We start from the raw sequence: 24,358 nt of genomic DNA on the forward strand, positions 1-24,358 counted from the left end.
TGTCACCCTTAATACTGATTACCATCAAGCCTTTTTAAAATTAGTTTCGTAGACCTCAGTGTTCACACTATGCGGAAACCATTGACTTCCTTAATACAATGTTGTGTTTCCTCACCATTTCACATCCAAGAGCAAAGCAAGTTGATCTCAGAGTGAAAACTGAATTGTAAGTGAAGAACTTTCATTTTTACCAACAGAGCTCACTAGTTTATTTTGTACTGTAACTGTTCTAGGATGCAGTTTCAGCAGCAACAGACGAAGAAAGGCTGATAAAAATCCACGATGTCATCCAGCAGCTCCCCCCACCACACTACAGGTCAGCCACAGTGGGTAAATACCAGGCAGAGGTAGAAGTCAGTTGACCTGTAAACGTTTTTTTTTTTTCCTTTGAATTTCTATTTAAACTTCCTTGGAGTTCTAATTAAACTTCCATTATATATATATACACACACACACACACACACACACACACACACACACGATGTATGTGTACATATATATATGTGTGTTTATGTATAGATACTCATTTGTCCTTAGATCCCCAGGGCCTGGCACACTGCTTAGCATTCTATAGGTACTTAAAGGTTGAATGAATGAGTGAATGGATGGACAAAAGGATGGCTGACTAAACTTGGGGGTTTTTTGTTTGTTTTAGTTCTTCTTTGGTTTTATTGTTGTTGCTACTTTTTAAAACCTAATTTGATTTGTGTGTTAGTTTGGACTCTTGGAAATATTTGTGCTATGTCTGAGAAAGCCGGAATAAAATTGAAGGTTACTTTGCCAGTTAGAAAAGGAAAATAGTAGAAACTAGATTCTAGTATGCAAAGAAACAAAAGATACATTTTAAAATTCCAGTTATTGACAAGAAATTAAATTCAGCAGATGTTCTAGTAATATGCAAATTAAGTAATTTATTATTTTTTTTTCAAAATGACATTGCTTATATATATGTTTCAAAAATCAGCACTATAGGCCAGGCGCCATGGCTCATACCTGTAATCCCAGCACTTTGGGAGGCCGAGGTGGGTGGATCACCTGAGGTGAGGAGTCTGAGACCAGCCTGGCCAACATGGAGAAACCCCATGTCTACTAAAAATACAAAATTAGCCAGGCATGGTAGCGTGTGCCTATAATCCCAATTACTTGGACGCTGAGGCAGGAGAATCACTTGAACTTGGGAGGTGGAGGTTGCAGTGACCTGAGATCGTGCCACTGCACTCCAGCTAGACAACAAAGCGAGACTCCATTAAAAAAAATTCTAATTGTGGTTTCTGTTTAATGTTTATCACCTTTGCACCATCATAAATGTCAAAAAATCATAAATTGAACCGTTGTAAGTTGGAGACTATCTGTATACAGTCTTTCTAAAACATAAGGTACTTGAGGTCATGAATTCTGTCTTGTTTATCACTGTATTTCCAGAATAGAGTCTTGCAGATAGATGTTCAATAATATACACTGCATATATATTTTATATCTTCTGTACACTATTTTATAGCTTGACTATAGATACTTAAATGTATATATATCCTAATATCCTCTTTGCCTGTCTTCTAATATATATTATATTACTTACCATGCATATATGCCCTACCTGGATTTTATACCTTGTCTGCTATTAATATGTACATATATATCTCCTGCTTTATAATGTAGACAATATTTTGTGTAACTCTTTTCTTCACTATAACTTATATGTGTGTGTATCTCCTACTTTATATATCTTTTGATGGACTTTTTATCCAAAATTTTAACATCAACATTTCTGAATTCCTCAGATGTTCTTGAAAAGCGTAACTTTCAATTGTGTTCTCTCATTTGGATATGCCATATGTTGTTTAACCTTTCACAGTTTGCATATTTAATCTATGTATATGGTGGGGTCTTTTCTTTTTCCTTTTTTTTTTTTTTTTTTTTTTTTTTGAGGCTGGGTTTCACTCTGTTACCCAGGCTGGAGTGCAGTGGCACAATCTTGGCTCCCTGCAACCTCTGCCTCCCAGGCTCAAGTGATTCTCCCACCTCAGCTCCCCAAGTAGCTAGGACCACTGGCACAAACCACCATGCCCAGCTAATTTTTTGTATTTTTGGTAGAGATGGGGTTTTGCCATGTTGCCTAGGCTGGTCTCAAACTCCTGAGCTCAGGCGATCCACCCACCTCAGCATCCCAAAGTGCTGGGATTACATGTGTGAGCCACTGTGCCCGGCCTTCCTTTTCCAATTTTGAATATTACTATGAGGGTCATCCTTTTACGTGGAATCTAGATTATGTTTTTTTATTACAGGATAATGACCTGGCAGTGAAATTCTGGAAATCTAAATTTTATTCTCAATATTAGACTACAATATCCAAATTACGTTCCAGGTTGCGAAGTTTTACGCAATTCGCACTCTCATCTGCTGAATATAAAAGTGCTCATTTTATGGAATCCTAAAATTCTACATTAACTTTTAAAAACATCTTTATAATTAGATAGGCAACCCAAATAGATGTCTTTGGTTTTTTAAATTTGCATTTCTTATAAAATACATTTCTGAAGTCCTTTAATCATTCCCTTCATTCACCTTCCTCGAGTAATAAAATTTTACATGGTTTTCTAAATACATTTCTCAAGCTTCTCACCTCTGTCATACCCAGGCCAACCTCACTTTGGTTTGTCTTTCCTTACTTAATTATATACAGGAGAGACAGAGAATTACCATTTTAACTGTAAAGCAACTACAGTGCCCTTGAATATGCAGGCACTTTGGAACCACTCTGACCTTGATTTGAAATGCAGCACTACCACTGCTATTCTGTGGAACCCCGGCAACCTTGACTTTGTCCTTGGTACAAGGGGAATGGTAATTCTGTGCTTGTTAGAGCTCTTACGAGAATTAAATGAGACTGCTGGTAAAAGCCTCTTGAACAATGCCTAATGCCGAGTCTAACTATTATATTCCTTTTCCTCTCAAATTCATGTTAGGTCCGTCTGAATCTTTGTGGCTCATATGTAGACCACATTTTATCTTTTATTACTGTTTCATGTAATAAAGCCTTGTATTTCTGTCTCCCATTCATTGTCTCTATTTTTTTTTTTTTTTTTTTTTTGTGAGACAGGGTCTCACTCTGTCACCCAGGCTGGAGTGCAGTGGCATGATCATAGCTCACTGCAGCCTCAGCCTTCCTGGGCTGAAGCAATCCTCCTGCCTTAGCCTCCCGAGTAGCTGGCACTACAGGTATGCACCACCACACTGAGCTAATTGTTTTTATACTTTTTGTAGAGATGGGGTTTCACTGTGTTCCCCAGGCTGTTCTTGAACTCTCAAGTTCAAGTGATCTGTCTGCCTCAGCCTCCCAGACTGCTGAGATTACAGGCATGAGCCATCACACCCAGCCCATTGTCCTTAATAGTTTTACCCTGGGTACTATTAGGTAGGACACTTTGAGACATGCTAGGTGATAGATAATACCTCTGTGTATGCATGCACGCACGCACACACACACACACACACACACACACACTCGGCACTTACCTGGTTTAACTTACATTTAAGCTGATAATGTTTTCTTCTCAGAAATACTCTTCCCTGTTGTTTAATCTCAATATATATGGAATTGTTTAAGTAAAGCAAATTTTAAGTAGTCAAGATAAACCAGAATATGAGTATTTGAATTAGGCTCTTTATTTCAAAAGCATATCCTTTGCTCAAATGTTTTCCCCTTGATGCCTATTGGAATTTTTCTTTTAACTGTTTTTAGACTTTTGAGACATTACTGTTTTCTTTCATAGAAGTGTTGAGGTCCTTTCCTGTTAGTGTGTCTGCTGCAAGTAAAATGGCATAACTTCAAAATGTTATTTGTTCCAGAAACTAGCTTTGGTGAAGGATTCACTTCTAATAAGTAATACTTCAACCTGTTAAGCAGGAAAAAAGTTTGCTTGGGTTTGTATGGTCCCTTTCTTCATTTTGCTATTGCAAACTTAGAATTTAATTAGTAGGTTTTTATGTTCTATATTGCTCCATCATGTTTCTTTCTGTTAATATGTTGTATTTTATTTTCAGAACACTGGAGTTCCTGATGAGACACTTGTCTCTTCTAGCTGACTATTGTTCCATCACAAATATGCATGCAAAAAATCTAGCAATTGTTTGGGCTCCAAACCTGTTAAGGTAATTTGCATTTCACTTGTGACTTTTAGTACAACTAACCCTAAATAAAAGGCTGATTCATCAGTGTTCCTTAAGGAAATTTTTAAAAGATAAAACAAATCTGTTCTTTTTATTTGCGTCTCCCTAAAACAGGCAACTGGGCCTTACCTAAGGGACAGTAAAAGTATGATTTCTGGGGGCTGGGCGCGGTGGCTCACGCCTGTAATCCCAGCACTTTGGGAGTCCGAGGCGGGCGGATCATGAGGTCAGGAGATCGAGACCATCCTGGCTAACACGGTGAAACCCTGTCTCTACTAAAAATACAAAAAATTAGCTGGGCGTGGTGGCGGGCACCTGTAGTCCCAGCTACTTGGGAGGCTGAGGCAGGAGAGTGGCGTGAACCCGGGAGGTGGACCTTGCAGTGAGCCGAGATCGCGCCACTGCACTCCAGCCTGGGCGACAGAGTAAGACTCGCTCTCAAAAAAAAGAAAAAAGTATGATTTCTTCCTCTGTTTGTCTGTGATTTACACGTTTAAAAAAAGAGGCCCTTTACGAGTGCTATCTTTACAACTCTGTGGTGAAAATGTTTACCTCACAGATCAAAACAGATAGAATCTGCCTGCTTCAGTGGAACAGCAGCTTTCATGGAAGTGAGAATTCAGTCTGTGGTGGTTGAGTTCATCCTGAATCACGTTGATGTGCTCTTCAGTGGCAAAATCAGCATGGTCATGCAAGAAGGGGCAGGTACGACTCAGATGGGTTCTTTCCCTACCAGGAGTGTGTGTCTGAGCTTCCGAAGAAGTGGAAAACCACACATTTCTTACCACAAAAAAAAACATGTCACTGGTATAAGGCAGCTAATAATGTATCGCTGCTTACCAAAATGCACAATTTGACAGTTATTTTGTGTATATGTAGTGAATACTGCATATTAGACCTATTTTGATCTAAGTTCATGACACATTAAAAAACTTGTCATTCATTATTGATGTGTATTAAAGTATAAAATGGAACAGAAGAAGAAAAATTCCTTCCAAAACTAAAAATATCTGAGCGATTGATCACTTTTCCTCATATCTTTTAAGAAAGGAAAACAGTTATTAAAGAGTTTTATGTGTGTGTATGTGTGTCACTGGTATGTCATCTTCAGTTTTTTATTTAATATAAAGCTTTTCTCATATCTTTTAAGAAAGGAAAACAGTTATTACAGAGTTTTATATGCATGTATGTGTGCCACTGGTATGTCATCTTCAGTTTTTCATTTAATATAAAGCACTATGGGTTTTGCTATTTAAAATACTTGAAGAAAATTTGAAACAGCAGATAGGTAGATAGATGGAGAGAGAGTTACTAACAAATTGAATCCACTCACACATAGTTGACTCTCTTCATCACCTTCCTTTTCTTTTTGAAGCTTCTCTGTCAAGGCCCAAGTCCCTCTTGGTATCCTCTCCATCCACCAAACTGCTGACACTGGAAGAGGCCCAGGCACGAACACAAGCTCAGGTCAATTCTCCAATTGTGACGGAAAATAAGTATATTGAAGTAGGAGAAGGACCTGCTGCACTTCAGGGGAAATTTCATACCATAATTGAGTTCCCACTTGAAAGGTAAAATGTGTTAAATCCTATTTTAGGATATGATTTTCATAGCTATGCCCTATTATTTTCTTTTAGTTGGCTTTTAATTTTGTATTTTAGTATTACTCTATCGAATTCTAGGCTAATCCCAGAGAAACCTGTTTATTCGAATATGGATGATACTTACCACTTCATGGGGAATGATACAAATGATTCTTGCTTTACAACATCATGTAATTTTATAAAAGAAGAATGTCAGTTGTATAGGGAAAATTGTTTGGAAAATTGAGGATATATTGTCACTATATAGGGTTGATTTTTCTCTCTGAACTATGTTGTTTATAAATTTGTTTAGAAATAAGCTGTGTTGAACAGTTTATTCAGAAAGTCAGGAATGGACAGTGACTTGTTTGACATTGGTTCCACATTAAGGTTAGAAGAGATCAATAGTGTGGTCTCCCAACCAACACCATCAGCATCACCTGGTGATAATTATTAGAAGTGCACATTGTCCAGTTGTCCAGTCATACCCCAGACCCGCTGAATCGGAAACTCTGGGCGTGGGACCCAGCAATTGGTCATTCATCTAACTTTCCAGGTGATTCTGATGTCTGCTAGGACTTGAGAACCACTGCAGCAGTTCACTCTTTCAATGTCCCTTCCAGCTCTGAAATTCTGTTACTCTAAAGAAATGGTAATAACATGGTTTCTGTATCTTCTTTACTAGGTTATAGTAGGAAGACTAATGTATGTAAAAGTTATTTTTGATGTCTCTGCTACTCCTTTGGCTATTACACATGAATGTAAGGATTTTGATTCTCTGGATTGGGTAGTACTAATATAACTTTAGAATTTGTTCTTCCCGTATTTTAGTATAATTCCTCTAACTTCCTTTCACTTCCTGTGACTAAAAACATTCTGTCAACGAAAAGTCGGAACATACTCTTTTACTTTGTCATCCTGAGTTTGTCTTCAGCATCTTGATTTTGTATTCTAGTTCCATAATTTTTTCAAAGATTTCTTTATGGAGTAGTAGTTAAGAGAGTAGATATTGGGATGTAGATAGGCCTGGGTTCCAATTCTGACTCCATCATTTAATAGTTTTATAATGTTGAGGAAGTTTTTTGAACTTCTTAGTGTCATAATCTCCTTGACTGCAAAATGAGAGTAATAGTACCTACCTCATGTGGTTATATCTGATTTAAAGGAGATATTACATATAAGGCAGGTAGCACAGTGCCTGGCATTCGGTATATGTTTGTTATTGTTCTTAATCCTTGTCTTATTTTTTTGCCCTTAGTCTCTACTCATACCTAAAATCATTTTCTTTAACTCTGTATTATTTTTGAACACTTAATATTTCCCATTCCCAGAGACATCTTATTCCCACTTATTTTGCAGTTTGTGAGGTTGGATCCAAATATGAAGACATGTATAAGAATGATCTTTGTGAAAATAGTTACTACTACTAAAATCTGCATGTTTAATATCCATTTTCTGCTTTGGCTGCACTGTGTAGAGTGTGCTGTCTGGAAGGTAGATGTTTGCTTACTATTTCACTTATGCCTCTCCAGGCTGTTTGGTTCTTTCTGTCATGTGTTCATTTCTTTTCTATAAGAAAAGACAGACCCATGGCTATCTTAATATTGATTGATTATTTTCTCTTTCATAGAAAGAGGCCTCAAAATAAGATGAAAAAGTCTCCTGTGGGTAGCTGGCGTTCCTTTTTCAACTTGGGGAAATCATCATCTGTTTCTAAACGAAAGCTGCAGCGGAATGAGAGTGAGCCTTCAGAGATGAAAGCCATGGCTCTGAAAGGTGAATGCCCGGGAGATTCTCACTTCTGCCGCTCTCATGATGGTCTTTGGTTGCTCTGGGCACATTCTTCACATATTGTGATGATCTGCTTCCGTAACATGTTCATAGTTGTGTCACACATATGGAGTGTCTTCTTTCACCAATTCTTTATTCCTAAACTGAAAAGTAATATTACATAAATGATATATAAATATGTAGAAGTATGCAATTTCTTTTCTTAAGGAAACTATATATATATAGTGTAAATGTGATTAAATTCCCATATACCTTGTATATTGTTGTAAATAAATACTGCTATGGTATCTAAATTTATCGATCTATATTTTTACAGATCTAAAAAAATTTCAAAACTGTGTTTCAACATACCTTTCAAGTTTATAACTCTTAACTAGAGAAGGTATTATTTATTAGGAGTCTCATTAATAGAGTATTTTATTAGATCAAATAAATCTATTACTGTTGAAAAACTGCTCCTTTAAAAATAGTTTAAAAGCCATGTTCTATTGATAGTGACAACTTCTGAATCTAGGAAGGATAGTAGTACTTTCTTCTTAGGTAGTGTTTGAAGTATAATGTTCAATTCATTTAATTCGTCGTTCAGTTTGCAATCATGTAGAGCATGTGCTAACTATTTTGATAGCAGGCTCTGCTGATAGAAAATTAAGGTAGTCTGCCTTCCAAGTCAAATTGGGAAGTCATACGTGTAAGAAACTGAATTATTAGCGCAGAATCATAGTTATTGAAATAGTGGTTTAGGCTAGGTACAGTGGCTTACACTTGTAATCCCAACATTTTGGGAGGCCAAGGCGGGAAGATAGCTTGAAGCCAGGAGTTCAAGACCAGCCTGGGCAACAAAGTGAGGCGTTGCATCTACAAAAAAAAAAAAAGAAAGGATAAATTGCAAATAAGCGAGGCTTGGTGGCACACACCTATAGTCTCAGCTACTCTAGAGGCTGAGGTAGGAGGATTGCTTGAGCCCAGGAGGTTGAGTCTGCGGTGAGCTATGGTTGTGCCATTGCACTCCAGCCTGGGTGACAAAGCGAGACATTGTCTCTTAAAAAATAAAAGAAATAGTTACATGAGATAGTTATAGTAGGAATTGTCAACTCTTGTAGAGAAGGGGCTAGTGATTAGAAAATACAGCCTTTGATATGGGTTGTCAAGGAGAAGTAGGGATTCACCTAACTGACAAGGGACTAAGAATGGTATTTCAAGAGATGGGAGCAGAGTGAAAAGAAGCCAGCTGAGGGCTGAATTTTGGAGAGAAGCAATGTTTAAAGGTGGGAAAGGAAGAGCTGTCATGAGAGGAGAGTAAGAAGAAATTATTATAAAGGTAGGTAGAGAAAAAAAGATGCATGCTATCCTTAGCAGGGGAAGAGGGGGTTAAAAAGAAAGCATTCATAGTGCTGCCAGGGGGTTAAAGAGGACGAAGATATTTAGCGAATAAGATTCACATATGTACGTAAAGTTACCTGTGTTCATATCCCAGAGTTCCCGTAACAAATTACCACAAGTCGAGTGGTAAAAAATAAACAGATCCTTTTTTTTCCCCTCGTGGCTCTGGAAGCTCAAAGTCTGAAATCAAGGTATCAGCAGGACTGTGTTCTCTCCAAAGGCTCCAGGGAAAAATCCTTCCTTGCTTTTCCCAGCTCCTGGTGGCTCCTGGCATTCCTTGACGTGTGGCAGCATCCCTCCAATCTCTGCCTCCATGTCCACATGGCCATCTCTGTGTCTCTGTGTTTTCTTACAAGGACGCCAGTCATTGGGTGTAAGGTCCACTCTACATCCAGTATGATGTCATCTCAAGATATCATATTGGTCTTTAGGAAATGTGAAAGAAAGAAGCATCTTAGTTAATCTCTATGCTCAAATTCATAATCCTTTAGAAAAGAGATTTTTCACACGGGAAACCATTTAAGAACAGGGTAACACACTATATAATAGAATACTAAATTGCTATCAAAATGTACAGCTAATCACTCTCAAAAGTTTACATGTATCAAGAAAAACACTGATCCCATTAACCACATATGTAACAAATAATAAATCTTCACACTATTTGTTTTTTATTCTTCAGGTGGCAGGGCAGAAGGAACCCTCCGTTCAGCTAAAAGTGAGGAGTCTCTTACGTCTCTCCATGCAGTTGATGGTAAGACTGAAAACATCAGTCATTTTGTTCTATAATGTATTGCATAAAAGAATACTGCAATTGAGTTTATTTTTATATACCTGTGCTTAATAAGTAGGCTATTCATTTCCTAGGAATACTAGTATCTATTTAGTATTACTCAGATTAAAATTCATTGATGCTTTCACATGGTAGCAGTCTTTAATCTTTTCATTTTTGGCATGACTGCTATTCAGTTTACATAAAAATAGCTGAAATATTTCAAGTTAGCCATTCGTATTTATTAATGTCTAGTGAAAACTTGTGTTATTACTATTTCCTTTAAATTTTACAATGGGAGCATAATTTTATAAAGTGTATAATTAAGCAGTTTTGATATTTAGACCAGTAGTCTTTTGTCTTGCAAATGGCTTAACCTGGTCTTAAATTTCATAGATTGGATTGATTACGTGTGGTCCTCATTTACAAGGATAATTAGTACTTGGAGAAGGCAACTTAAGATAAATCTTTGGCCAGATGTGGTGGCTCACGCCTGTAATCCCAGCACTGTGGGAGGCTGAGATGGGTGGATCAACTGAGGTCAGAAGTTCCACACCAGCCTGGCCAATGTGGCGAAACCCCATCTCTACTAAAAGTACAAAAGTTAGCTGGGCATGGTGGCAGGCAGCTGTAATCCCAGCTACTTGGGAGGCTTAGGCAGGAGAATCGCCTGAACCCGGGAGGCGGAGGTTGCAGTGAGTCTAGATTGCACCACTGCACTCTAGCCTGGGTGACAAGAGTGAAACTCTGTCTCAAAAAAAAAGAAAATCTTTTTAAAATAGGGACTAAAATTTCATGGTTAAGGGTGAAAAGAGGTTTGACTGCAGTGTAACTTAAAAAACAAAACTAAAAAATTGTGCAAATAAGTTTATTTTCTCTCTTATTTAGCAAAAGTTAGATTATGGTTATATCTATGCACTAATTTTTAGAATAAAGAATTAAATGTCAATTTGGAAGAAGCTTTTTTTTTTAATAGAACTGTAATAGCATAATAGGACATTCTTCATTTATTTGAATTGAGTTTTGCCATTGCAGCAGAATTATAAAGAAAGTCCTTTTAAAAAAACTAACCAGCCGGGCACAGTGGCTCACGCCTATAATGCCAGCACTTTGGGAGGCCGAGGCGGGCGGATCTCAAGGTCAAGAGATCGAGATCATCCTGGCCAACATGGTGAAACCCTGTCTCTACTAAAAGTACAAAAATTAGCTGGGCGTGGTGGTGCTCGCCTGTAGTCCCAGCTACTCAGGAGGCTGAGGCAGGAGAATTGCTTGAACCCGCGAGGTGGAGGTTGCAGTGAGCCGAGATTGTGCCACTGCACTCCAGCCTGGCGACAGAGCAAGACTCTGTCTGAAAAAAAAAAAAAAAAAAAAAACAGGAGCTACATTGATTTCCAAAGGGCTTTTCTTAATCCAGTGATACGCAAGAACAAGTGAAATCTTGCTCTTTTGAAATATCCTGAAGTATCATCATCTTGGTCAGCTTTCTCATCTTCATTTAATAACTCTTCTAACTGCCAGATCCTCACTGATCAATGGCTTTGCTTTTGATTCCAGAAGTTCTTCCCCATCACTTTATCCGAGTGTCTGACATCATGTGAATTTTCCAAGATTTTTAATTAAACTAGTTGAGATAACTTACAAAAACAATGCAGCAAGCTAGGTAGATACTAGTGTTAAGCAGAAGATGTTTGTAAGGAATTAATTTTATGAGTAATCAGTACATTTGTGAATATATATATATATATATATATATTTTTTTTTTAGACAGAATCTTGCTTTGTCGCCCAGGTTGGAGTGCAGTGGCACAATTTTGGCTCACTGCAACCTCCAACACCTGGTTTAAGTGATTATCTTGCCCAGCCTCCTGAATAGCTGGGACTACAGGCATGCGCCACCATGCCCAGCTAACTTTTGTATTTTTAGTAGGTACGAGGTTTCGCCATTTGGGCCAGGCTAGTCTCGAACTCCTGACCTCAGGTGATCTGCCTGCCTCAGCTTGCCAAAGTGCTGGGATTACAGGCATGAGCCACTGTGCCCGACCAATATATTTATATTTATTAAGATAGTTTCTGCCTCTTTAAATTACTTTTTAACTATGGCAATTAAAATAATCCTAATAGAATAGTTTCTTTTTTTTACCAGTTTGATATTTAGCAACATTGTAAAATTATGTAATACTCTCTGCCACTCTTGAGGACTCTGCTTGGGAAACTTAAAGCCTATTCTTAAGGGAAAAAAAAAATGAGGTTCTTGTTTAGTATCTGAAAGGAATTTTTTACTAAATATATGTAAATACTTTATGGGATTGTGAAGATTTTTTCATTGAGAAGTTCAGTTTATTTAGAAATTTGAATATTATAAGGATGTTTCCCCACAAAACAAAAAACCCATTTTGCTATTAAAGATTCGAAACGCCACTCAAAGTGATTAATTCCTCCTCATAAGTCATATGAGGGCCAGTGATAAAATAAGAGACAAAGAAATGAAAAGCTTGCCCAAAGTCACACCAAGAATCAGTGTTGGATTAGTAATAGAATCCAAGCATTCTGAGGTATTTTTCCTATCCAGACCATGAAATACTGCATTCACCCTCTGATTCTGTCACGTGTTCGCTATTTAGCATTTGGTTTGGGAGTTCTATTATCTCAAGTTTAAATGATCTGTGTGCCCTGAAAGAATTTTCAGAAAGAAAATGAGAAGTAACACTTCCTTCACCTAGACAGTAAGTTACTGCTGTGCTGAGTAGGTGACTTACCACAGCATTGTGTATCTAGGATGTTCATACTTTGACATTGTTACTCATTTTTTCCAGGTGATTCTAAGCTCTTCCGACCCAGAAGACCCAGATCTTCCAGTGACGCACTGTCTGCCTCTTTTAATGGAGAAATGCTGGGGAATCGCTGTAACTCCTATGATAATCTGCCTCATGACAATGAGAGTGAGGAGGAAGGAGGGCTGCTTCATATCCCAGCCCTTATGTCTCCTCATTCAGCTGAGGATGTTGACTTGAGCCCACCAGACATTGGAGTAGCCAGCCTGGATTTTGATCCAATGTCATTTCAATGTAGTCCTCCTAAGGCCGAATCAGAATGTCTGGAGAGTGGTGCTTCCTTTTTAGATTCACCAGGATACTCCAAGGATAAAACAAGTGCCAATAAAAAGGATGCAGAAACAGGTGGTAGCCAATGTCAGACTCCAGGAAGCACAGCAAGCTCTGAACCTGTCTCTCCTCTTCAGGAGAAACTGAGTCCATTCTTTACCCTGGACTTGAGCCCAACTGAAGAGAAATCATCTAAGCCATCCTCCTTTACGGAAAAGGTCGTCTATGCTTTCTCTCCGAAGATAGGACGGAAATTAAGCAAATCACCTTCTATGAACATATCTGAGCCAATTTCAGTGACCCTACCACCACGGGTGTCAGAAGTCATTGGTACAGTCTCAAATACCACAGCTCAGAATGCATCATCTTCAGCCTGGGACAAATGCATTGAAGAAAGGGATGCCACAAATAGATCCCCCACCCAGATAGTAAAGATGAAAACAAATGAGACAGATGCCCAAGAAGGATGTGAATCTGAAGTCCAGCCCCTGGACCAGGTGGCTGCTGAAGAAGTAGAGTTACCAGGGAAAGAGGATCAGTCTGTCTCAAGCAGTCAGAGTAAGGCTGTAGCTTCTGGACAGACTCAGACAGGTACCGTTTGTTTTCCTCCATTCTTTCTTTAAGTTAAGAGGGATCTTCAATCCTGTGTGCCATCTGTGCCTTTTAGGAGAGAAATTTGTCCACAGCTAGCCTTTAATCAAAGAGAATGCTTTTCTGGGTGGTGCTGATGGCTCAAAGCCCTAAATTAAAAGCAGTCAAACAAAACTCCCCAAAAGGGCCAATGGTCCTGCTTCAAATCTTCACAAAAGTCCCCTTATCTCTTTGGACAGTGAGAATTCGTGGATAATTTTTGCACAACTGCGTAGCTCTTGATTCTGTTTTCTCTTCTAATAAAATATCTTTATTGTAGCCTTCCAAGTTAACAAGCCAGCCTACACCATCAAATGTAAAAACTGTTCATAATAACAGTCTGTAAGCACTTGAAGCTTGTTTTCTAAGCAATCTTTTCTGAGCCAGGTGAGGGATCTGCTTTTTTTCCCCCATCTCTGTAGCAATTCAAGAAGAGATTGCGGTCTTTATACACTGTTTGTTTTAGTTTTCCTTCTGCACCAGATGTGTTTTCTACAGCATTTGCATGTGGGATAGAAGATCATGGATTGCCATTTTGAAATATGGAAGGCACCTATTTTTTAGTGATCACATGGGGAGTGTTTGGCTTTCCATTTAGGATAACGTAAGCTACCTTTTCACTCTCATTTTTTTTCCCAATTTCCCACTAGGAGCAGTTACCCATGACCCCCCTCAGGATTCCGTTCCTGTCAGTTCAGTCTCTCTTATCCCACCACCACCGCCTCCGAAAAATGTTGCCCGAATGTTGGCGCTAGCATTAGCTGAGTCCGCACAGCAAGCCTCAACTCAGTCATTGAAGAGACCAGGGACCTCTCAGGCTGGGTATACAAATTATGGAGATATAGCGGTGGCTACAACTGAAGATAATCTGCCCAGTTCTTACTCTGCAGTTGCTCTAGATAAGGCCTATTTCCAAACCGATCGACCAGCAGAGCAGTTCCACCTCCAGAATAATGCACCAAGAAACTGTGACCATCCTCTACCAGAGACAACAGCTGTTGGGGATCCTACCCATTCCAACACAACTGAATCTGGGGAGCAATATCACCAAGTAGACTTAACAGGGAATCAGCCACATCAAACATATTTATCTGGGGACCCAGAAAAGGCCAGAATTACTTCAGTTCCCTTAGACTCAGAGAAGTGTGATGATCTTATAAGTTTCCCTGAAGACCAGTCTGGGAAGAACAGTATGCCAGCTGTCTCCTTCTTGGATCAGGTCCAGTCTCCACCCCGTTTCTACAGTGGAGATCAGCCTCCTTCTTACCTTGGTGCAAGTGTGGATAAACCCCATCACCCTTTAGAATTTGCAGACAAATCTCCTACGCCTCCTAATTTACCTAGGGATAAAATCTTCCTTCCTTCTGGGTCCCTTGCAGACAAATCACCCACACCTCCTAATTTACCTAGGGATAAAATCTATCCTCCTTCTGGGTCCCCCGAAGAGAATACCAGCACAGCCACCATGACGTACATGACAACTACTCCAGCAACAGCCCAAATGAGCACCAAGGAAGTCAGCTGGGATGTGGCTGAACAACCCACCACTGCTGATTTTGCTGCTGCCACCCTTCAGCGCACGCACAGAACTAATCGTCCCCTTCCCCCTCCACCTTCCCAGAGATCTGCAGAGCAGCCACCAGTTGTGGGGCAGGTACAAGCAGCAACCAATATAGGATTAAATAATTCCCACAAGGTAAGAAGGGGAAGATATCAGTGAGATGAAATATACTATTACCAAAGGTATGTCACTTTTCAGCAGGGTGTGTTGTTACCTTTGAGTCAGACACAACAATTGCTTTTAAGCCCTATGGCTGGTTTCCATGAAATAATTCCCATTTGAGGTTGGAGCCTGCCGTTACCTTGATGCTGGCTTTTCCCGAGGAAAGGGAGTAGCTCCTCCATGACTATAGCTTAACTGTACCTGCTCCCTTTTCTTCTAAAGTGTCTTGGTAGTTTATTCCTAGTAACACAATAAACTAGTAAAACACTAGTTTATTCCTAGTAACACTTAGTAAGACAAAGTGGGCTTTAAGGTTGTGAGTTTGTTTTTTTTTTTATTCCAACTCCATCACTGACTGATTGTGACTTTGGGCAAGTCATTTACCTACTCTCTGCCAATTATTCACAGTTACACAATGAAAATACTTCATTCTCAAAACATCCGTAGGACTGTCTGCCTTGCAGACTTTTTGCAAGTGTAGAGATTATAGTACCTTGGGATTTTTGTGACTTTCCTAGCATTCACCAGCAGTTTGTCCCATAGTCAGGCACCTGTTTCAGTGAGAGAATGTAGTGTGCAGAATGCTAAGGTTTCTTTCTGAATTTCCTCATATTTTAAGAAGTGCCACAGGTTGTTTTTCTTAGTCACCTTGAACTATTAATAGGACTTCAGATTTTAGACCTTAGTGGAGGATGCTGTGTTTACTGCTTCTCAAGGATAGCATGTTTTCAGTATGAGGATTATCTTTGGCCAGACTAAGGTGGAATCAAAGGTAGGGGAGAGGCAGTAGCCTCTGATTTGAATATTGCCTTTCCCTATTTTTGAAGGCCTAAAGCTGCTCACTGTGTACAACTGTGAATTTCAAAAGTCTCTCCAGATGATAGAATTAACTCTTAATTTAACAAAATGTCCTTGGTGTTGAGACTGAGCTAGACTAAGAGACTGGGTATGTATTTTTAAGCTCTACAGTATTACTTGACTAAACCTCTCTTGGTTTGTATATTAAAATCATGCCATAGGCCACCTCGCCTCGCATTTAAAACCTCTCATAAATTAGAAAACTTTGAATGGTTCTCCAGAGAGAATACTATATTTATACAAAATAGCAGCACCAGCCTTCTTTTCCTATCAGTGGGTACAGATTCATTGCAACCACATGGCTTGGGAAAGTTCAAGCTGCTACCCAACCAGCCTCAATTTGTGAGTTACAAATTTAATAGTACTTGATTCATAGACGGAACAAAAAATAGACCCATAGTATTATCGTCTTTCAATAGGTTCAAGGAGCAGTTCCAGTTCCAGAGAGGCCACCTGAACCTCGAGCCGTGGATGACCCTGCGTCTGCCTTCATCAGTGACAGTGGTGCAGCTGCTGCTCAGTGTCCCATGGCTACAGCTGTCCAGCCAGGCCTGCCTGAGAAAGTGCGGGATGGTGCCCGGGCCCCGCTGCTGCACCTGCGTGCCGAGTCTGTCCCTGCACATCCCTGTGGCTTTCCTACACCACTGCCCCCCACCAGGACGATGGAGAGTAAGATGGCTGCTGCCATACACTCCAGCAGTGCAGATGCCACCAGCAGTTCAAATTATCATTCCTTTGTCACTGCTTCATCCGCCTCTGTGGATGATGCGTTGCCTTTACCACTTCCTGTCCCACAACCTAAGCATGCTTCTCAGAAAACAGTTTACTCCTCCTTTGTTAGGCCCGATGTCACCACTGAACCCTTTGGTCCAGAAAACTGTTTGCATTTCAGTATGACTCCAAACTGCCAGTACCGTCCCCAGAGTGTACCTCCACATCACAGTAAATTGGAGCAGCACCAAGTGTATGGTGCCAGGTCAGAGCCACCAGCCTCCATGGGTCTTCGTTATAACACATATGTGGCCCCAGGAAGAAACGCATCTGGACACCATTCCAAGCCATGCAGCCGGATCGAGTATGTGTCGTCTTTGAGCTCCTCTGTTAGGAATACCTGTTACCCTGAAGACATTCCACCATACCCCACCATCCGGAGAGTGCAGTCTCTCCATGCTCCGCCGTCTTCCATGATTCGCTCTGTTCCCATTTCACGGACAGAAGTTCCCCCAGATGATGAGCCAGCCTACTGCCCAAGACCCCTGTACCAATATAAGCCATATCAGTCCTCCCAGGCCCGCTCCGATTATCACGTCACTCAGCTGCAGCCTTACTTTGAGAATGGCCGGGTCCACTACAGGTATAGCCCATATTCCAGCTCTTCTAGTTCCTATTACAGTCCAGATGGGGCCCTGTGTGATGTGGATGCCTATGGCACAGTCCAGTTGAGACCCCTTCACCGCCTTCCCAATCGAGACTTTGCTTTCTACAATCCTAGGCTGCAAGGAAAGAACTTGTACAGTTATGCTGGTTTGCCTCCACGTCCCCGGGCCAACGTGACTGGCTATTTCTCTCCCAACGACCATAATGTAGTCAACATGCCTCCGGCGGCTGATGTGAAGCACACCTACACCTCATGGGATCTTGAGGACATGGAAAAATACCGCATGCAGTCCATCCGGAGAGAGAGCCGTGCTCGGCAGAAGGTGAAAGGGCCTGTCATGTCCCAGTATGATAACATGACCCCGGCCGTGCAGGACGACTTGGGTGGGATCTATGTCATTCATCTGCGTAGTAAATCAGATCCTGGGAAAACTGGACTTCTCTCAGTGGCAGAAGGAAAGGAAAGCCGCCATGCAGCCAAGGCCATCAGTCCCGACGGAGAGGACCGCTTCTACAGGAGGCATCCCGAGGCAGAGATGGACAGAGCCCACCACCACGGAGGCCATGGTAGCACGCAGCCGGAGAAGCCATCCCTGCCGCAGAAGCAGAGCAGCCTGAGGAGCAGGAAGCTTCCTGACATGGGCTGCAGTCTCCCTGAGCACAGGGCGCACCAGGAAGCAAGCCATAGGCAGTTCTGTGAGTCAAAGAATGGGCCCCCTTATCCCCAGGGAGCTGGCCAGTTAGATTATGGGTCCAAAGGGATTCCAGACACTTCTGAGCCAGTCAGCTACCATAACTCTGGAGTGAAATATGCTGCATCCGGGCAAGAATCTTTAAGACTGAACCACAAAGAGGTGAGGCTCTCCAAAGAGATGGAGCGACCTTGGGCTAGGCAGCCTTCTGCCCCAGAGAAACACTCCAGAGACTGCTACAAGGAGGAAGAACACCTCACTCAGTCAATGGTCCCACCCCCTAAACCAGAGAGGAGTCATAGCCTCAAACTCCATCACACCCAGAACGTGGAGAGGGACCCCAGTGTGCTGTACCAATACCAACCGCACGGCAAGCGCCAGAGCAGCGTGGCTGTTGTGTCTCAGTATGATAACCTGGAAGATTACCACCCCCTGCCTCAGCACCAGCGGGGAGTCTTTGCAGGGGGCGGCATGGGGACGTATGTGCCCCCCGGCTTTCCCCATCCACAGAGCAGGACCTATGCTACAGCTTTGGGTCAAGGGGCCTTCCTGCCCACAGAGTTGTCCTTGCAGCATCCTGAAACGCAGATCCATGCAGAATGAGCCCTGGAGCAATAGAGTTGAAGCAGCCTCTGCTGGACAGTGGACTGTTCTATTTTTTTCAATAACCAAAAAGATTAAAAAAAAAATACTATAAAACCCCTGGCCACATTTAAAAAAAGATAATAAAAGGAAACACATCACCATCTTTTTCCCCTTCCCTGCTTCATTACCACCTCTTCCATCTATAGACTTTGTCATTTTTGTCTTTAGAAAAGATCTGAAGGATGGTAAAACCCCGTGCTGAAACCCAGTAGAGAAACCTGTCGCAGGACACAGATCTAGGGCTAGCTTGAAAGAGCCTGAGGACTGCCTTTCACTGAATTCGAATTCAGCGTTGTCCTTTCTTCTTAGTATTTGCTGCATAATTGAGAGCAGCTCACATCGATGTCCTGGTAGGGCTTCTGCATTCCCTGTTGTGTCCCTGCTTCTCCATCAGTAGCTGCACAACTTGCCCAGATTGACACACTCTTCTCACTTCAGTCGCCCCATCTGAGAAGGAGCTTGTGTTCAGTTAGAGTCGTCGAAAAATCCCTGATCCTTCAAGATCAGTCAGTCAGACAGCAACATTATAATTAAAAATAAGAAATTAAGACTTTAAATTAAACATTTGGTAGAACACCAGACCACTTAGACTCAGGCTGAACCATACTTTTTCTATTCTTATTTTCCATCCTTGTTCCTCACGGTTCAATGAATGGGCTCATATCATGACAGAAGGGATTTTTAAAAGTTAGTATTTAAGGAAACTTCTTAGGTGGAAGATAGTAAAGTTCTTATTGTCAGTGAACTTTGTTAGCACCAGAAAACTCTTATTGATGCTTTTAATGCATTGCCTGCCTTCAGGTTTTCTTCTTACCCCACCCCTCAATAATGTTTGGTGAATTGTAATTCTAGTAAAACATGTCATACCATTGGTTTTCCTAAATTATCAGCTTTCTTTCATTAAAAAAGCCCAGCATGGTTTGACTGGATAGACACACATAATTTATTATGAATATAAATTTCCGTGTTTGTTTCTGTTTCTAAACCTGAGTACAGGATCCCTGGGAATTTAAGTAGCTACAAATTATCTATTATTAGACTGCAAGTTCCTGCAATAACTGCTTAGTACACAGCCCCATTTCATCAGTGGAGTTCTGGGCAGTTATCATTGCTGTCCTAAGCCATTACTGTCATTTGCTTACTCTGTACTTGTGTGGTCACAGTCGTGTTGTAATTACCATCTACACCAGCATTTCAGGTATAGCTCTTTATAACTCTGGAGACATGTTAAACATGTTTAACACCTGCAGCTTTTGAAAGTTGCATTCCTTATTAGAGTAGGAACTCTCTAGCCCAACCCCATTCTATGTTCTCAGCTCCCTCCACCCCATAAAATACATCAGACTAGCAAGGCAGTCCTATGTTTACAAAATGAGTTTAGATTGTCATTTCGTTCCATAACTCTTAATAATACTCAAGTTTTATACATTCACATATTTTAAACGCTCAGTCTATAGAAGACACTAGGAGAATTGCATTCCATTTATTGGATGGTTGCTGCTCTGGCTTTTTAGAACTTGAAATTAATTTTTATTTAGAGCAGAGGAGGAAATCTTTTAAGAGGCTAAAATCATGCTGCTATTATTGCTGTGAAATTGTATAAAGATTAGGATTCATGCCAGTTTTTATTTTAAAAAATAATGTGCATTTTAAGGGTTTATATTTAGAAAAAGAAATAAAATGTTTTAAGAACAACACATTGATATGTGGGAATATTCTATAAGGTTTTCTTTTGTTCCCTTAGAATTCACAGGAGGGATGCAGTAAAAACCGTAGTAGAAACCTTGAAACAGCCATATGTGAAAAGGTCTGGAAATTGAGGCCTCTACATTAAAAGTGCAGACCCAACTGGTATGTAGTCAAAGTGCTAGGAAACTTGTTAGGATACTTCCCTTTGGCACAAAAACACCCTGGGTGCTACATACAGGAGTTTGACCTTTGGTGAATATGTGGCACTAATTTTTTTTACCTTAACCGTATTTTTGTCAAATAGGCAACCCATTGCCCCTTGGAGACCTCACCAGCCCTGTAAGTTCTCACCAGCAGCATGGAGGTTAGGAAGAGGGGCTGCTGTGACCAGGAGACACACATGGCTTCAGTAACTGAGAGCCTGAAGGAAGTAACCCAGGGAGTCCGGTCCAGTTGTAATATTTGTGGATTTGTTGTCGCACACATTGTTTAGTCCTGAAACTAAAGCCTTTTTTATAAATAGTAGGGTTAATTCCTCAAAGCAATTTCTTTATTCATAAATGTCCTATGGGTTTAGAAATATCAGGTAAATATTTCGAATATAGAATGATGATTGCAATTACTGTTATAAGCGTGAAACACAAACTTTAGATCAAATCTAGAGTTACTTCATTTAATGCATGCTAGCAGCAGCCTTAACTTTGGATTCAGTTATTTGAGAGACTTTTCCAGCATCTTTCCCTTTCTAACGTTGTGGGGTGGAAATCGGACGGCAAATCACTGTGAGCCGGATACCTCAGCACAGTCCACCGTGTGTGGCTTCACAAATAGAGTAACTGAATGTTATTACTTTCCAATTTTGACACGGAGCATTATGATCAAGGAAGTGGAGCTGCCTTATACATTAAACCCATAATTTAATCCTGTTGACATTTTCAGAGCCCTGCCTCCGGATTTTATCTTTTTGGCAAAATTCTGATTCCACAGTTTGGTCTGATTGAAATAAATATTCCCTGGACGTCTGGCTAAAAAATTTGCTAACAATCCCAGAGGTGCCATTTTCTTACTAATAAATTTCATCTGAGCCTTATTTCTTACTATATTCAATTTCCTTTCAAACATACAAGTCCCTGGGATGGTCCCACGTGTAGGGCCTGCACGTTTCTTACAATGGCAAAGCATTTTTTAAAATTTAGGGTCAGGTTGAAAAATTCTAGGACTAATTCTGTAGAGAGGAGGGACTGTTACTAATGTGAGTGGGGACAGAGGAGTAGGTTACCACATTTGGAGCAGTAATAGACGCAAACGATGTAAATTTGAAATTTGCCCCTTTAGTTAAAGAAGGAGCCTGCAAAGTTCATTTCTCTGTTTTCAGCCCTGTCAGTCACCCATTTAGTATGTTGGCAAAGTATTGCTTGAGCAGAATGTGTAAGAAAGTAATAATGAAAGTAAAAGTATGTCAGAGAGTTACTTCTGCCACATGGTTAGAGGCATGTGATTTTCAGCACTGTGTGTTACAGAAATGTCAGGAATGGTGTATTATAACGTGTGCAAGATAATGTCAGTGTGCACAGAGGGTTTTTCCTTATCTGATTAGTACTGTTAATGTTCAAAGAATAAAAATGGTTTTACAGTTTAGATTCTGAATAGCAAAACCTGATTTTTCAACCATGACCTGCATGAGAGAAGCATCCTAGGAAGTCTTAGATCATACTTTTGAGTTTTTAATTTTAATTTATATAGTGTTTTTTTATGTCTTAATATTTTTGTGAACTGGTGTAAATTGTTAATGCATATAAGCTTGTGTATTTTTGTAAATAGTTTTGTGATTTATTTCTTGCCCCATATGTAAATATTTAGAGTCTCATTTCTTGCAAACTTATTTGAAGCTGAGTTGTGGGTTTGGGTTTTGTTTGTTTCTTTGGTTGTGGGGTGGGGTGGGGGGTGGCAGGGGAGGGAAGAAGGGATTTTTTGTACCTGGAGATGGAGATATCTTGTGGTTTAAAGCAAATGTCCCACTGAAAGCGATTCGAATATCAACAGAATTATTTCAGGTTAAAACAGACTGCTTTGTGTATGTGTTTCCTTTTTGACCTAATGTGAATTATAATGAAATAGTGGGGGTAATTGATTTGGGGAATTAGGACCAAAGGCACATGTTTTTATGACACATCCTATTATGCCCAGTGGTCCGTTATTTGAGGAAAGGGGTTAAGTGTCTCCTGTTGTTACCTATTTGCCACCTTTTGCTGCCTGGCCACGTTTCCCCCAAGTCAAACACTGTTCCCTGTAGAGTGGTGGAGGCCTCTTGATCTGTCCTGGAGAGTCTGGGCTGACTTGCTGCTTCCTGCTCCTGAGGGGGTCCGCGCTCTGCTCTTGCAGCCTGGTTCCCAAGTGTGCACTTCTCAGGAAACTGAATCAGCTTGTCTCAGGATCCTTCAAAGGGAATTCTGAATAAAACCATTTTTTACACATTCCAAGGACACATCTTGGACATCCTGTTTTCTCTTAAGGGTGAAATGACCATGAAATAATCATGCCCCAGATGAGGCCACCTGCTCGCAGCAAACCCAGATCAAGTGTCAGTGAGACAGTGGCTGTAGATGTGAACCAAGTACTGCAAGTGACCCAGCTGCCCAGCAGGGCTCCAGAGTTTCTTCTGCTGCCACAGTTGTCAAAATAAATACTTAAGTATCAACCAGGACTTGAAGGTGAGGCGGGGAGAACCCTCAGTATTCAGCTCTTGAATATTGGTTTTCCTACTGAGAGTCAAATTGCAAATCATTCTTCATTTTAAGATGTTAGGCCCTGTTTTTTTTTCTTGCCAGCAATAGGGAAAGTTGTCTGTTTATTCCAGATGGCCCTAGTAAGTCAACCGTCTTTTCTGTGCCTGCATAGCATGCTCCAGACTTCAGCAAAGATACAACATCTGCTTCAGTAAGCATCCTCAGATCTGAATAAGTGTTCCCTTGGAAACTGCTCAGATGGGATGAAAGAAAAGATACAACCACAGCTCCACTGGGTCTTCTCAGTTTTCAGGACTCTGCTTTTCATGCTAACTATTTCGTCACCAAACTTATTTTACACTGACAAAAATACGGTACCTACCTCTTAAAATGTGTATCACTGAGGAATCAGTAACACATACATTCGTGGTGGTTGAGATTTTAGCTGTGGTTGTACAGGAAGAGGCACATTTTAAAGTAACACTGACTCCCCATCCAATAAAACCTTGGGCATCTGGGAACACCAGAAATAAGATATTTTAGTTGGTCATGTTTTTCATACAGTTGATAGTGCACCTCTGAAAAAGTATAAGGTTTAATTTTATTTTAGACCTTTAATCAAAATACTTCCAGAATATATTTCCAACCACAAATGTTGCTGCCAGTGTAGTCTCATCACGTGTGTCAATAGATGACCGCACCACACACAACTTAGGGATATCCTCAGGGCACTGAGAGAAGATTTGCGTTTACACCAAGTGGTTTAACACCAGTTCTTTTTATATTTTTGTACCCCTTTTTTTCAGTTTTGTATGTCTTTGCTGCTGTCACTTTTTGTTACTGTCTAGGAACTACCTATAAACCCTCCTCTTCCTTTTTCTCTTTGTAATTCTAATCTGGGGAGCAAAAGTAGTTCTGAACTGGAGTCCTGAAAGGTTATCCTGAATTGTGTGGCCTTTGCGTTGTCTATTTTTTGTTACTCCGAGGCTCTTGTTCTTTTCTCCTAGCAATGGGCTTGGATAGCTCAGTCTCAGAAAGATGTTCGTGTGTAAGATGCTCAGAAGGGAGAATGAAGCAAAAGCTGTAGGAGTTCACCCTGCATTTGACAGTCTGCGAGAAAGCGATGTGATTAGATGCAACAGCATTTCTGTTAACTGCAGAGCGTTTCTCCTCGCAGGAGAATGGTAGGCTCGAAGACAGTTTGAGCATCCACAATTAAGAAACC

The 24,358-nt window shown here is 40.6% G+C and overlaps 1 protein-coding gene across 6 annotated transcripts in view; it reads left to right on the forward strand.

Moving 5' to 3' along the window:
- The window catches only part of ARHGAP32 (Rho GTPase activating protein 32), a 221,007-nt gene extending 198,535 nt beyond the window's left edge, over positions 1–22,472 (forward strand). For 5 of the 6 annotated variants that reach the window (XM_003910951.5, XM_009187664.4, XM_009187663.4 and 2 more), the window contains 9 exons: positions 234–316; positions 4,042–4,149; positions 4,727–4,872; positions 5,543–5,738; positions 7,381–7,526; positions 9,604–9,675; positions 12,506–13,384; positions 14,074–15,119; positions 16,424–18,676. In XM_003910951.5, coding sequence (XP_003911000.3) covers positions 234–316; positions 4,042–4,149; positions 4,727–4,872; positions 5,543–5,738; positions 7,381–7,526; positions 9,604–9,675; positions 12,506–13,384; positions 14,074–15,119; positions 16,424–18,676 — 4,929 coding nt within the window. Of the gene's footprint in view, positions 1–233; positions 317–4,041; positions 4,150–4,726; positions 4,873–5,542; positions 5,739–7,380; positions 7,527–9,603; positions 9,676–12,505; positions 13,385–14,073; positions 15,120–16,423 lie in introns of all 6 variants that reach the window. The other variant, XM_009187662.4, reaches the window with a different exon arrangement.
- Positions 22,473–24,358: the final 1,886 nt, after the last annotated feature.

This window comes from Papio anubis, chromosome 12, assembly GCF_008728515.1.
Source record: "Papio anubis isolate 15944 chromosome 12, Panubis1.0, whole genome shotgun sequence".
NCBI classification, from domain to species: Eukaryota; Metazoa; Chordata; class Mammalia; order Primates; family Cercopithecidae; genus Papio; species Papio anubis.